At 39.9% G+C, this 16,394-nt stretch overlaps 1 protein-coding gene across 1 annotated transcript; it reads right to left on the reverse strand.

Moving 5' to 3' along the window:
- Window positions 1–90: 90 nt before the first annotated feature.
- Window positions 91–15,943, reverse strand: MTPAP (mitochondrial poly(A) polymerase). The gene is made up of 9 exons (XM_066991562.1): window positions 15,791–15,943; window positions 14,011–14,183; window positions 13,223–13,456; window positions 12,681–12,905; window positions 7,291–7,502; window positions 5,087–5,313; window positions 3,784–3,876; window positions 3,615–3,688; window positions 91–2,379 (listed from the first exon to the last, which is right to left on the reverse strand). The coding sequence occupies exons 1-9, from the start codon at window positions 15,891–15,893 to the stop codon at window positions 2,044–2,046; spliced, it is 1,677 nt and encodes a 558-aa protein (XP_066847663.1). The 5' UTR covers window positions 15,894–15,943; the 3' UTR covers window positions 91–2,043.
- Window positions 15,944–16,394: the final 451 nt, after the last annotated feature.

A 16,394-nucleotide genomic window follows, 5' to 3' on the forward strand; every position in this document is an offset into this window, starting at 1 on the left:
CTGTGGTACCCATTTTGTTTGGCTGGAAAAAAGGAAACTTGCAAGTACTCAAGTACCACCCTAATCTTCAACAGCTTCAAAGTCTACGGCTCGGGAAACAGGAGAAAATTTATTTAGGTTCTCTAAAGATCAAGGTAGCAATGGACTGCTTACCACGCCAGTGCCAAGCTTGATATCAAAAGGTTTTGTTAGCACCAATAACAAGTTACAACAAACTTCATTCCAGCCTCTGAGAAGTTCACACAGTAGCACCAGGGATTTAAGTAGAAAGCTAAGTTTGAACTCCAATGCCCAAAGCAGTTAATACGAGAATTAATTCCTGTGACTAAGATAAAAACTGTTAAAATCATTTGATAAAATGTTTATGAACATGAAATGGACAGGTATGAATATTATTTTAAAGTCCAAATGAATTAACATCACATTGATCTGTAAGAGGGTCTTCGTGCCATTCCACGTCTAATTGATTAGGTTGCTAACTGCTGAACAGTGCTTCTCCCTGCCCAGTGGTATTTTACAAATACTTCATAATTACATGTTACTGCCCAAATTATTTCCGATAAACATACCTCTGGGAAAAGAGAGCACACTCTTTAACTGCTAATACCAACATACCAGTTCAGACTACACCAACAGAAGGTCCACACAAAATCATATACCACTAGTGAATTAAAGAATCTAAATATACTGATGTTTATGAGTACTGTTTCTTGTTCAATATTGCATCTGTATGATAATATCTGAGTTACAGTAATCTCTTGCACAGAATTTCTTTAAAGAGTTCTTTTTAAAGTTCTGTTTTAACAAACAGCAGTCTGTAAGTTGTCCTCATCATGCCTGCCATTTAGTTTTAATGGATGAGTGGCTCTCAAACTGGACAGGTAGAATACTCCCAAATCTACCTGGAAAAAATCTGACATTTGACTGCTCTCTCTCTATTTCTCTTTCCATCTTCCTTCCTTCCAGCCCTCTCCATCTTCCTCCAAAAACACTCTTTTATGGTGAAAGCATGGAGAACTCAATGCTTTCTTTAAGCCACCAATAAACATTTCTCACTGGTTTAGCTGATCTGGAAGAGGTACAGTCAGTACTCTCCTGAATATATGAAAAATAAGGCAAGACTAGGGACGGCACTCAAACCTGTTACGTGATTCCCCGTGGATCTCTGTAAAGAGCAGAGAGATACAGAGATCATGAGATGAAGGCTTTGGTGTTGCCTAGTAGGCAACAACTTTGAGGGGAGTGATTAGGCAAGAAAAGCTCCTACTGGAACCTGAAATACAGGCTTAAAGTGAAGCTGAAGGCAAAACGAGAAACATGAGCACGTACGAGCGAGACCCAGCCCTATGGGTACAAATAATATAGGAGAGTGGATTGAAGAAGTTTGAGAACAGGTGGTAAACACAAGAGCAAACCCACATTACCAACACAAAGCAGGTGTGCTATTTTTGGAGAGCAATCCAGTATGAAGCTGCAAACCCTACTACCTAATTCCATTCTCTTTATTTTTGTCCAGGCACTACCTACATGAATTGAAAACAATTACAAAAATAGATACACGCACTTTGGTTTTACTGGCTTCCAGAACGTGGTTGCAGTGGAAGCGATGGTTCTAATATTTGTCTTCTTTTAACATGTGGTTTCACTGGAAGGTGGTTGCTTCTTGAGCTTTTCCTTAACGCATCATTTGTATGTTAACCACAAGAATTCCCAAGGGCTTTTTCCCATGCTGCTCTTGTCAGTCCTTTTTTTTTTTTTTTCCTTTTTTAAAGAGTGCCCAACTGAAGGATATTTCCAAAATATATCTGTAAAATTTGCATTTTAATGTTCTTCATTCATAAAACAGATGGAAGAGTGAAGAGTAAGGAGGAGACAATGTACAGAAGGAAAGCAGACCTGTACAAAGAACCATCACAATGAAAACCAGAGGTTACCTGACTCTCCATTTCACCATAATAGAAATATTAAAAGTAATGTTCTTCAGACAGTATCACATTCAATTCCTAAAACAGAATAGCAACTACCTTGGTTTTGTGCCGAAAGTCACTTTCCCACTGCTTTTTGTAGGTTGCTTGCATTACTTAACTTTAAGGAGTCTAAAAGGCTTCTGATTGTTTCACTTCCCAATCCCTTTGTCCTTCTCATCTTGTTTGGATTACTTTTTCCAAATGGTGTTAGTAGGGCTGCCAGTCCCCAGGGCTCTTTATTGATCATTCGCTGAGTTCTATCTTCCTTCTGTAAAATCCAGGCACTTTCTCGGGCCATAGCTACAAATTTCTCCAGCTGTGGCTGATTAACATTCTTGCTGATATTAAGGTCTTGTTCAAAGGGATTCCAGATATAAAGAGGAGACGATTCAGGTTTATTTACTTCCTTTCCCTGCAAATAGTGTAAAGGGAAAAAAAAAAAAAACCACAAAGTTGCACATACGCATTATATGCTGAGCTAGTAACAAATCACTGGAGTTATCACATCAGCGTTAAGAGAATTCTGACCTAGTAGAGAACTTTTTGGGAAAAAAAAGTCATTATTAATCAAGTTAATTTTCCTGTCAATCTAACTGTACGACTCTATTCTCTAAATCCTCTTAGTGGTTGTTTTCCTTGCCACATTGAGCTTAGACTTCCTTCAAGGCAAAGAATGTACGACAACAACTTACCCTGCCTTTTTGGCCACCCTCCTGTTTGCTTTTCCACAAACCTCAAACCTCACTCACTGCAATCTGCTCCTATCTCCATTTGTGTACGGGCAGCAGGAGTGTGTCATATTAGCGTGCACAGCCCAGTCTGATAAGCTACTCCAAGCACTTACTCTGTTCAAACCATTCCCCTCACGGTGCTCCCTAAGAGCTAGTATAACAAAGCAAGACCGCTGCCTTGGCTGAACTTCCCCCCCAGTTCAGTTTGTTTTTTAAGTACAGAGCTATTTGGGTCACGGTCCACTTTTGTGCACTCAAATAGTACAATACAAGTTGTTGACAACTACATAGTTTGCTACTTAAATGCACTTCCCATCACAGTGCTCATCAGTGCTCCTCAGCTAACTTGCTCTGCATTACAGAACCTCTGCAAGCTCTGGTAGGAACCTACCAGATAATGCTCGTCCAGGAAGAGCCCACATACTGACACACACCCTTGGCCCCAGGGCCAGGACTAGTTAAACAGAAAAACATCAGCAGCACAGACATTTCCCCTCTCCAGGTCAGGCTGTGGCATGTGGAGGCTTTTGCTCATCTCTTAAGCCTTAATGGCAAACAAAATTTACCCAGCTTAATTAATTAGTTTCTAGGATCAGTCTGTACTGGCAAAAGACCTTTTATGCCAGAAACCGGTAGTGCCCAAGTAGGAAATGGAACATGAACAAGAGTGTCTGCACAGCAGCACTGCTCCGAAACCCCTCATCCTCCTAGCAGTCCACCAAAAACAGGTGCTAGTTAAGGTACTTACATATGTACACGTATCTTACGCTTCCATACACACACACACACCAGCAAATAACATGACTGATATATAAAAACCGAAGTGATAGTGCAGCCCTCTTGGCGAGCACAGAACGATCACGTTATCTGTCACAGAAATTCAATCAATAACGATAAGAGACTAAAATTCACTTACCCGTCGAAGATTTAAGGAATTCTTTCTGAAGTCAAAGTTTCCAAAATATTCGAAGAAGTCACAGAGCAGCTCATCTAAGGGAAAGAAAACCAAGAGCCAACAGTAACATCAAGGAATAATTCATCTTCTACACACTCAGAAAAAGGGAAGTTAATGAAGATTTACCTACCAAGTGTTTCTGTATTTTTTGTAGGGTTGATCTTGCTTAAATCACTAACAAATGAGCAATCATTTCCTCCAATTATATGCTTGTCTTTTTCATCTGAAACAAAGATCGCAAGCATGTTTTGAAGTGATAAACAATAAAGTGCCACTGTATGTAATCAAATTCAAATAGGAGACATGACTGAATTCAATGAATGCTATTACATTAAGCACAGCAAATGAGAAGTTCACAAGCGAATTTTAACCATTTAAGTTGAATCTTAACCCTAAAGATGGAAAAGAAAAAAATGTTTTGACAAGCAAAGCAAAATGAGCATGAGTAGATGACATATTTTCAAGAGCATCCAGGAATAAGGTATGTGATGACTTTCTATCTCCAAAGTTATTTTAAGAAACAAACCTGGTATTTCTGCATACAGAGCTTTATAATACACAAAACAGCACAAATTTCTGAGGTTAATAGCTATATAAGGGCATCAATAATCACACTCAAAACGTCCACACCTCTTTTTCTGTAAAGCTATTGAAATTTCTACAGAATATTCCTAAGACATATGTTTCATTCCGCATATAAAAATTTCTGATTTATTTTGAGAACTTGTCTGTAACTGCTGATGGAAACATTTAACCTGATTTTAAAACATCGGAACAGACCTTTTTCTATACTCAAAGCTTCCAAGGAAGCATGTCAACAAGCAGAAGAAATAAGTGAGGAATCAAGAATTTGGGATGTCATTCTCCAAGCTTTCATTCAATTTACTGAAGATAACACATCCTGAAAGCTACGTATGAAACATCCAGAACACCTTGTTTGCTATGATATAAAAATTATTTGCAGTTGCTCTGAACAGTCTCAAGGATATTACAAATTGTGAGAAAAAAATAATATAGATACATCTGGTGTCCATAAAACAACAGACATCACATCAATCTGCGCAAAATCCTTAAAAACTGCAGAGACATGAGATCCTACAAGTCTGTAGTGGAACAAAATAAACAACAAACAGGCAGCGTGGGAGCACTGAGTAAATAAATCACTTCTAGTTGTCTGAGGCATAGAACAAGCCTAACCCCTGTAAGTAGAATTTAGCATTGCACTAGAAATGCAAAACTGAATCTATTTTAAGATGCATTCTTTTCACAAAAAATGCAAGTGAAACTTTTGTGTTCCTTCAAACTTAAGGCATAGACAACATACAGTGGTATTTGAGAGCATACAGAAACGTCGTGGGTTTATTCATAGCTTTACAGAAGTTAAAATAAATGTGAAAGTCACTTCAACCTCTTTGATAAACAGCTATCCTTACCTGCCAGTTCTTTAAGTTGGTCTAGTGTTGGAATGATAGGTGGCGATCTCTTTTGCAGAAAAAACATGACCATCATGGTTAGAGAGAAGTTTGTAATCCAGGTACCAGGAACACTGTTGGTAAGTCCATGAACGCGGGCCCAACATCGCAAACTGAACACCAGGGCTCTTACACGGGAATCAAGATTGCCATAGATATACAGGAGTTCTGAACTTTTGATAGCAATACTGAAAAGAAAAGGTACGAGAGGTAAATAATAAGAGAATGGGAAGTACCAGCTGCAGTGCTGGCTGCTCTGCCCTAGGTTATCAATTATAAGGGAAGATGGTATCTATTAAACAACAACAATCAAACAAAACAATAATAAAAACCCCTTTTATCCATTAAAAAATAGAAAAGAATGTCTGAAATTGTCCAGGATTAAATATCTGATAGCTTTCTATAGTAAGAAGGGTGCAGTTAAGGGTAAATAGTAATATTGCATTTGTGCTGTTTCCTGTTTCCTTGTTCCACATCATAATGAAAGAGAAAAGAAAATCCAAAAACACCCATCACATTCTTGGAGTTAAACTATGCAGAATCAATGCAAAAAACATACGTAGAATTTAGCCACAATTGCCTTTGGAGTGTTTTAGATAATACGTCTATTTTACTACATTATATACAATCTAGAACTTCTTTTACAATTTTATTCTAAGGACCTATCCTAATTTTCAGATGACTAACATTTGAAGCTTTATGTCCTTAGGTTTTTGACAGCACAAAACGAACTTATAAATTTTAAACCATAAAGTGTTGAAGACATTATTAACGTGATCAGAATGAATTTGAAGTTGTTCTTCAGCAAATTCTTTAAACAAACACAAGCAGTAACTGCAGCTGAAAGCAGCAGCTTTGCTCCCAGGTGCTTGCTCTCATTCCCACACTGCCACATCCACTCTGTTGATAGTTGTTCGTAATATCCAAATCCAGGTCCTGCTGCAAAACAACTTATCTGGAAGGATAAAGGCTTTCAGATGGATCAGCTTTTATCCGTTTCATCACATGGTTGTACAAACATTCTTGCAGTCTATGAATGGGAAGGCAATGAAAAGCAGGGAAAAAAAAATGGAAGCAGGATGTAAGAGCAAGCCTTAATTTGGGGGCAATTTTAGTTTAAATTGTTTGTTGAACTACTGTTGCAGGAATTTTTACTCCCAATCTTACACTGAATTCCTCTAAAAATTCGCCAAAGCATTTTGGGGAAGTTTGCCATATCAAAGTTTTGTAATACCTGGACTTGTAAGATTTCAGCTGTGAAGTGCTTCCCTGTGTCCGTAAGATTTTGTTATTTCTCCAAAATAACAAGACAATACTAGTAATACTAGTATTGTATCTGTAAGTCATATCGAAACTATTTTGAAAGATGATCACTCATATTTTACCATTCCCTAACACTAACAAAAAGGGTTACATACTGTTTTTTCCAATTACGTACCTTACGTCAGTGCTACACGTGAACACTGGTTTAAGGTATGTATTTCAAAATAAGTGACAGCAAAACAAACTATATGCTTGACTATCACCCACTGGTCAACCACAAACTAAAAAAGTGAAAGAAGCTGGAAGAGGAGAAACAGATGCAAAGAGAAGTATTTCTAAGAAGCCTGCTCCCTCTATTGGGCACTACTGTGAAAGGCCCTAATGACAGTAACATTTCAGGCTGTTTTCTCATGTGGTGGGCTGATTTATCATTCCAGATACTTTGCCAGCAAACAGGCTGACACAGGCCCTTAAGAAATAAAAAAAAAGGACCCCGAAATAACTAGAAGTCTAATGACCGCAAGGCAGCTGAAAGACGATAATGAAAATTAGCATGATGCTTAACCTGAAGCAATCAAAACAAGGCGGTGCGTATACCCACATACATGAAGGGAAGTATGACTGAAGAACCACGTCTGCTTTCAATTCCCTACACGCCAAACTTACCATATAGAGTATTTTTCAGGCCTTCAGCTTCAGCTAGCAATTGTTTACTATACTGCAGAAAGAGATCTTAAGCACATTGGAAAACTGAGATCTGGAAGTCAAAAATATCCTTTTCAGACCCAACACTCACATTTAACAACAACACAGAACTGAGTAGACTAAATATTTTTCACGACAAGTTTCCAGAACATCAGTGCATTAGCATTCTGTCTAAAATTTTTAAAACCAGGTCTTACCTGTTGCTCACGGACAGATCACACTGGAATCCTGTCGGTTGGTGGGCAAATTTCACCAGGGGGCAGCGAGCATTGAGTATCTTCTGTATGCTCATACATCCAGGACCAAAATTATCAAGGCAATCACCGATCACAGAAAGAATTTTCTGAGTTGCTAATCTTTCTGATGGTAATCTTTTCATCTGATACTCCATTTCAAAGGGACCTTTTTTCTAACACAAGATTTTTTTAAAGTAAGTTATTAGTTCTGGAAGTAAAGAGACATTTAAGAATAGTTCTGAAAGACAACAATTTGCAAAGGAATCTGCGCAATTACGGGCTAAAATAGAAATAAATTATTCAAAACAGCCTGCATAGCTTTAAAAAAGGTAGAAAATAAAAGAGAAAGTAATGTTTTTTCTCAGTGATTCATTTTTTCCAGGTTAATAGTGAGTAACTTACTGTAAAGTTACTTGTTTGGATGAGAGTATAATGCTACTACACCACTGTCTACAACAAGTCATTCTGGAATTCCCAAGACAGCAGACAGACTGACTGAAAAGAGCAGCACACAATTAAGTTAAAAAGTAAGAGGGACAAAACACAACCAAACCACTATTAATTTCTAACCACCAGTAATTCCATTTCATATCCTCAAAGTAGCAGTGTAAAGGAAAATCACTTTTTAATTTAAAAACTTTAAAAAAAAAAAAGGCAGGCAGATTGCTTACTGCTTCAAAATGAAGGTAAGTTTCCTTAAAACTTAAAATAATCACTTCGCACCTGATGCAGTTTTCCCAACAAATAACAAAACTGTGGAGCTGCACTCTGAGCTCAGACATGAATTTTCCTGTAGATCCTTGTATTTTGAATTGTCATATTTGCAGTTAACACCCAATAAAATAACTCCATACTGATGAAATCTCTGTTCTCTTTATACTCTGCCTCTGTTTTTAAGCCCCAACTAATTTTGCTTGCTGATCCTACACCTGACAGTGACTTATCCTCCCCTGTGAAACATGTAATGAATGTAGCGTGAATGGAGATGACACAAAGACCATTATGCAGCGACCTAATTAGTCTTCTAAGACATAAATAGAGGAGGTTACTCCTGTGTCACTGTGTTGGTGCACAGAAAACAGGCACTCAAACATAGGTGAAATAATTTGGGATCATGGACCTTGCAAATCGTCCCATAAACTTACTTCAGAAGCTGAATTTGTGTTGCTCTGATAACTAAGGTGACTCTTCCTGCTCTCCTCTTGCCCACAGTTCTCCAGCCAGCCCATGTGTTTGAACATAGCAGGAGAGTGGTCCCTAATCCCACTTGGCTACGTGACTGCATGCTACAGCAGGAACAGCTCTAAGTGAAAGAAGCCTACGGCTACAAACATTAGGGAAGATAACAGGAAAGGAAAAGATGGAGACTTGGCTGACACGTAGGTGTGCTGGTGCTCGTAGCTGTGTGACAAAAATAAAATCACAATGTGCCTTCCCAGGCAGCAGGTCAGTATCTCTTAAGAAGCTGGATGAAGACTTTTTTGTAATAATGAAAGAGATGCTCTTAATTGGTTGGACTTTCACATGGAGCTTTGGTTCCTCTTGTGGGAGAATGGAAACACTGATACCACTTACTCACACCCTGTGGAATGCTGCTCAAAACAACAGATACGGACAAAGTAACTACTACCTTGGGGTAGACTGATATACACCCTTAAGCAAGAAGTGCAACTTTTAATACAATAACTGTTACTCTAAAACTATCACAAAGCTCTGTTTTAAAGCATTCCCTAATCTCCCTAACTGCTTGCAAGTCGAACACAGCACATCTGTGTTAAACACTGCATTGATCATCTGCTCTTGGTAAAGAACGCTCTGACTTTTACTGCCATCTAAGTCACAGTCGCTGACCTTTTTTTGCCACAAGATGTGGTAAAAAAAAATGTGATTTTAATGTAAATTGATGCTAAAATGCCTGGTCCTCTGTCACTGCTGGTATTTCCTGAAAGGCTGCAGCAATTCAGTAGTTCAGAAGATAACCTTCCCACTGCTGCTGCATCATCTTGTAACTAACGCTACCTTCCTTTGCCTCTGCTTGTCCTAGGAAAGACAATCAACTTAGGGTTATTAGGAACACAGTTTGCCAGGGAAAGTATCATATCATCGTCCCCATAAATCACACTGCCACCTATATGAGATTTTTGCCTTCCTCTGAAGTATTAAGTTGTTGCCTATTATGGGAGATACACCCACATCTTGTTTCCCTACGGAGTATAAAGCTCTCTAGGTGCTGGCACCTTCTTCTCCTGTACTCTCTGGCTGTGCTTGAATCTAGACAGGAGTTGCACTAATGATTTGCACGGTCCTTTGCAAGACAATGCTTTAACAAACCTTACTTTTGTGCATACTTTCACTGTGATGGAGCAGATCTGCCCGCATTTTAACACTCTGAAGTTTCAACACCACCAGCAAGATCTTCATTTTCAGCGCATAAAGATGACATCTGCATACGGGACAAAAGCCTCGCTGCACCACAGAGCCTAAGTACGCCACGCAGCCCCCTGACCCGTCCCATAATTGGGAGACAGCAGTGCAAATAGCATCCCTGCTGGCCTTTGCTGCTGCAGCCCCACAGCACTAAGTCTGTCAACTGTCCACAAGTCCTCACAACTTCTAGTAACCCAGCCTGTTCTCACACCTCTCCGACGTTTACAACAGAGGTTTTGAGTAGCGCGGTTCATTTAGGGAATGGTGACAGGCAAATACCTTTGGACACACACTGCTAGCTTGTTAGTTTTTTGTTTGCTTGTTTTTATTTTTCTTGCAGCAATTTCTGCAAATGGATGACAAGACAACACAAGAACACGCATACAACTATCTGTCCTCACACCGAGGGAGAATACTCCTTATCTTTGGTGCATCTCGTAACACTCACTAGACCATCTTGATTACCACTGCAGAATTTTTCACGCCTAGACTTGCTGCCATTTCTATACACTCCTTACAGTCTTCCTGTCAACTACGTGAACCTGGTTCAGCTAAATTATGATTGAATAAAGCATGTTATATAGCCCAGTTCCAAAGAGCCTTCCGTAACTCACTGGCAAGAGTGAAGTATGGGGGAAGAAGTATTCTGAAATAAAAATTGGTGGTGGGAAACTATTTATCCAAGTAAGATGTGGGCTGAAATGTCTCTAGAGAGGCTAAATATTACGACAACTACAGTGGATTATTTCTCCTCCTCATCTTGCTGAGACTTTGCATCTTCTTACATGTAAAGAACATGTAAAGAAACACTAGTAAGAAAAACTTGAAGAATTTCTGTAGTTTTACTTTTTTTCTGTAGTTTTTTTCTTGAAGTTTTCTGTAGTTTTAATCTTTTATTAAAATGTCGTTGTTCGTTATGTCAATTAAAAAAGCTCCTTTACCTTCACCTCAATTTCAGAACTATTTTAGAAGCACAGTGAAGTTAAAGTGAGAATCTCTGTTCCCCTACTCATATAAAATAATCTGCAGTGACTGGAAGCATTCCATTAAAACTGAATTTATCAAGTATACTATAATACTCCATGATGTCTAGGCACGTTGCCGCTTCAAAATTCTACAAAAGGAGAAAAAAGTTATTAAAAATTTGGGCAACTGCAATTACGCTTGCCTCCCTGCTTGATTTGTAAAAGTTTTTCAAAAGGACAAATGAAAAGTTGACTATGCAGGAATAAAGGACATCAATGGTCAAATTTTGTTCTTTTTCTAAAATTACTGTACTACATGTTTCCTAGCATTGATACGGGACTGCTACAGAAGGATGATTGATTTGACATCTTTTCCAGCTCTCAAACATTAAGCAATTCATTTTAGGTATAGTCATTTTTTCAAGAAGTTGTATTAACATTCTACTGAAGTCCGAGTGCTCATGCTGATCACACACCTACCAATCCAAGTCCATTGTTAATACCAGTGTGACTGAAAAGATGATACATACATACAAAAAAAGGATCAAACCAAATATCAAAATGTGCGTAAGATGATTTTAAAAACTAAGATTTACAGTGACCCACTGCCTTTTATCCTAAGGTCTGGTTTATGATTCTGATTTCATCTTCTATTACAAGATTGCCTTCAAACAGAGTGTGCATTTTCCTTAGAAGGCATGACATGAAAGAAAGATTTTATCTCTGCAGAGCATCAATACCAAAAGAAAACTGCTACTGACAAAGCATGCTTTGAAAACAGACATTTTATACTTGAATTTTCCTCAAAACTCAAGAGGCTACTGAAGTAAAGGGTTCCTAGATTTTAACCTTTTCTACAAAGGCACAGTGATCCTATCCTTCAGCTGACATATCTGCTTTCATTGTGTTTGATCACTGCAGTAATACTGAAAAATGGGAATGTCTGAAGGCATATTTTAAAGAAAAATATGATACATGATAATATGTAAATAGCACAGAAAAGCTAAGCAAATTTTCAATCTCCAAAAGCTTAAGGCCATCGTCTTTTTTTTTTTTAAGGAAAACAAAGCCAGTTTTCCCCAAACTATTATCACATACATAAAAAAGCAGCTTTGGTAATTAAGTGATTCTGGCATTTTCAGAATCTATGAAGAACTCCAGCTTCTCCACAGGACACTTCTAATCCAAATCTCCCTTCTTCTCGTCCTGATTTTCACCCCTTTCTTTCATATTACCTTCTCCGATTCAACAGGACATTTACACTATCCACAGTCAAAAACCAATAGCAAGAGACACACCTTCCAAAAAAACCTTCTCTAGCCCTTTCCCATTCGTTATGCTTTCACAAACCTGGACCATGACACAACCTACTCTAAGCTTTACAATTGGAAGCTGCCCCAGTCCGAACCCTGAGCACGTGACACTTGGCTATTGCATAGTACAGACTTCTGTATCCTGGTACCAGTGAAGACATGGGTTAGGAAGAAATTTAATTGTTGGTGGAAGACACCACAAACATGAGTGGTGCTACCTGCAACTATTCACCAATATTACTCCAGAAGGTCTTAACACCTCCATGCACTTTTACGTGCAGGCGTATGTACTCTAGTACATAATAATGTTTCTGTAGCAAGTCAACTCTTTAAACTGAGTAAAAGAATCTGACAACCCTCCCAAAATGCACATGTACAAAATTATTATGTACCAGGACATGGAGTACCTTAAAAATCACACCCAAGCTTTAAAATGGCATGGGTGAAGCCCAGCAGCTCCAGAGAAGAAAAAACAGTGGTAATAAGATAGGAAGGTCTGGTATTGCTCAATCAGCTTTGGAGGATGAGGGCTTTCTTCACAGTGAAGTCTGCCCTGGCAGTACAAACGAAGTCTGCAAAAACAGCAAATTATTTTCTTCCTATTACAAGGAGGAATGAGGACTGAAAACGCACAGCGTAACCTTACCATTTGTGTAGCATGCTCTTGTGTGTCATGGAAGTCCAGAAACATGTCCACATCGCATCCCAGTTTGCCAAAGGTGTTCACCGAAGAGCCAAATGGCTTTACTGTGCTGTCTGGAAAATATGCGCGTGCAAAATCCTGAACCAGGGAACAGGCCAGAAATCGGAGCTTGGTATTTTCTTCGGTAAGCTGATACTCATTCAGCAGAATGTACATTTGACTGCTTATCTATTAAAGAAAATAAATACTGTAAAAATACTATGACTATTTTCTATTAATATATATTTTCATCTACTTACTATCATTGCAATTAGAAGATCTTTATTAGTCTCAAACGTTTATGTCATATAGAAAAAAACGATTTTGACATTTAAAATAATTTTGTCTTTTTGTTTGCATGTATGAGAACCACTGACACAAAGTTCTAACAGAGATTTTTTTTTTAATAGAAATAAATCACTTTATATGCTTCACACGGCCACTTACAAATCTTAAGTGGACAGGGATCATTTTTGTTTGAGAAAACTCTAGAAATCTATACTTACACTGTCCGCACGATAAAGTTTTTGAATAAGCTCGTTCACTGGAATGTGAGATTGAGGGGAGAGATGAACCGGCGTTTCTTGAGCAGCTTTAGTCACTGGGTTTTTCAGCGTGAAGGTAAAAAGTCTAGATTTAAATGGGACAACATGATGCTCTGCAGCCTTCGGAATTCCAACAACATCCTGTAATGAGGCTACACTGCTCTTTTCAGAAAATTCTACTAAAGCATGGATTCCCTAAAAAATTAAGAATGGAAATAGTGTTAGATAAACACATACAAGCCTTGAACTTGTTATACTGACATTACTCAGACATTTGTGGTAGCAGTATGACATTTTAATGAGAGAGTCACAAAGATGAATGCCAGCTTCTGTACCTCAGCACTTTTAAAATGTGTTTTTTTTTTTCACAAGAGGGCAAAAAGATTTAAGACATGCCATTCTTGGTGGTAAGCACTACATATTAAAGAGTTCTGAAATCTATTCACCTTCACAACTGTAATGTTCATAAAAAAAAAGCTCTATTTTTAGGATAATTTACAGTGCTACATGAAAGTTTAAGATTTAATGTAAAACAGGTCACTAGAACCACTTACAACAGCTGTTGCTTAGCTAACTTACAAATAAAAATCTGTTGCTCAGCAACTTGTAAACATTAATAAAGACAAAACCTAGTTTAACATATTAATTGTCCATAATATGCTTGACCTACATGTATGAGGCCTTGACCAAATAAAAGCTTTTCTTTTTTGTCTGAGTCTAGATTTCAGTTTACATGGTTAATAACTCACCCGATTTTCAAAAAAGAAGTGACTGTTAATTTTTCCATGACTGGATAAATACTGCAGTAATTTTTTTTCATTAAGTCTTGATGGGCATTTAATTAAAACAGTTCGTTCCGCTTGCTCCAGTCGTTCTGTCTGAACCTCTGTGAATGTCTTCTTTCTGGTATTGACTTCAGTATCTGCAAGAAGAAATGAGCATCAAGTTTTTTTTTTCTCCATTAAGATTTAAAATTGATTTTCAGCTCCTCTTCTGCGATTGAACAACTAAAAGTTTTGCTTTGGCTCTCTGAGAGGATCACAGCAAAACAGCAAACAAGAAAGAATGAAACACATAAAGAAGTGCATTTCTCTCACAAACACGTATGTTCTCTTAGAACAAGGAATAGGAAATAGAGGATGAAAACAACACTGACTTTCCTTGATGCCACGGGAAGTTTGATGATACAAAGAAACTTAGCTCCTCTCTGATTTGCTTCTCGCCATCAAACACTCAACACGTGAGTCTAGCAGCAAGGTACCCAGCAAGAGTATGAGGCAGAGCCAGACCTTTGGCAAGCCACCCTAAAAAGACACTTTCTCTCTTCTACCATGAAAACAGCACTTTCACCTTGGGAACAGTTGAACACTTGCTTCTTTTTACAAGTCACCACCTTCTTTTACAGTAAACTCCTACACAAAATTTTCATTTGATACTATACTTCCATCAGCTCACATCAATTAAACCACAGATCAGTCATATCTCGCCATACTGCTGGCAAGGATTGCTTACTGCATTGCTGCTGACAGCCTACAGAGCCAACATGGAAACGAGACACGCTGGAACACGGAAAAACTCCGAAAGTTGTTGGTTTCTTTGACTGCAACCAGGCAAAGGGGCTACATCCCAAATGTGAAATCATAACCACATCCCCGCGTAACTCAAATTAATCAGCTTACCACATCCCACTACCACAGGGTGGAAAGGTGCTCCCTGTTCATACGGCCATCCGTAACTGAGACTGGGAGGCAGGAGAGCATGCAGTTACCTCCCTGGGGCTACAGAGGGATTCAACAGAGAGATCCTCGTACAATGCTTTTGAGGAACACGTAGGATTTTGTAGACTCAAGAGAATCTTACCTAATGAAGCTTGTTACTATTTATTCTAATTTAAAAGAAGTATTTTTATAATTTCTTCGTTTCTCATGCCAGCTTGCAAACAGAAACTACACAAAGCAGTTGTTTCAGCTGCTTAGTAGTACACAGCACTTTTCACCAGAAGAAACACAAGTCACAGCACATCAGCAATGGCTGGTCCTCACCGGTTCCTGCCTTGCACTAAGAACACGGCGACAATCAAACGTTTCAGCAGGATAACTGCTTTAATTTTTCTCTAGCCCATCTCCACGTGTAATATTATTTTTTTCTGGGGCAAACGAAGAAGTGTGAAGTGCCTGAGGCGCAGCAGTGACAGGTCCCAGGGACCGGTGCCACAACCAAGAGGTGAACACAGCTCTCCTCGCTCCCACAGCTCTCTGTATGCGGCTTGGCTGGCTAGGCACTTCTTCCCTGGTTTAATACCTGCATATTCTTAGCTACTACAGCAGAAGGTGTGCGCTGGTATCTCCTCCTGGTTCTAAGCCCTTCCCTTCCCTTCCCTTCCCTTCCCTTCCCTTCCCTTCCCTCCTTTCCCTTCCCTTCCCTTCCCCTCCCCTCCCCTCCCCTCCCTTCCCCTCCCTTCCCCTTCCCTTCCCTTCCCCTTCCCCTTCCCTTCCCCTTCCCCGTGAGGCACAGCCGCCCCCCCCATACCCTCCGCCGCCTCCGCGGTCCCCACGGAGCCGAGGCGCGCCCCGTGCGCCCTGAGGCGGCCGGGCAGCAGGCGCAGCGCCCGCCCTCCCGCTCGCAGCGCCATGGCCGGGCACGGCCGGGCACCGCCGGCACCGCGCAGCCGCCGCCGGCCGCCTCCGACGGCAGCCGCCGAGGCTCAGCACTCCTCCGCCTCCCAGCGGCCGCGGCCCGGGCTGATAACGGGGCTGTGGGGGTTGGGGAGGGAAAAGGAGAAATAAAAAGAGTTTGGCTGGTCGGCCGCCGGGGCTGGGTGGCGTGTGTGAGATCGGGGGCGGTCGGTGGGTGGGTGTCCTCGGCCTGTGTCACGGTTCCCTGTACAGGGGGTGGAGGGGACGCGTTAGACGCAGCTGGCTTTGGTGTGTAAAGGCTGTCACATATGTAAAAGTTGTGGGCACGTCTGTAGCGTAAATTAGGGCTTGTGTGAGTACCGTGGGGATTAGCAGGACTTCGCAGGTCAGCTACACTCTTTTTTGCCTCCTGTAGAGCCTGCAAGTAATTGCTGTAACTTTATTGTCTTGGTTGTATATCCCAGGATGTCCCAGAAGACAAGAGTAGATCGCTTTTA

The sequence above is a fragment of the Anser cygnoides genome, chromosome 2, assembly GCF_040182565.1.
Source record: "Anser cygnoides isolate HZ-2024a breed goose chromosome 2, Taihu_goose_T2T_genome, whole genome shotgun sequence".
In the NCBI taxonomy this organism is placed as follows: Eukaryota; Metazoa; Chordata; class Aves; order Anseriformes; family Anatidae; genus Anser; species Anser cygnoides.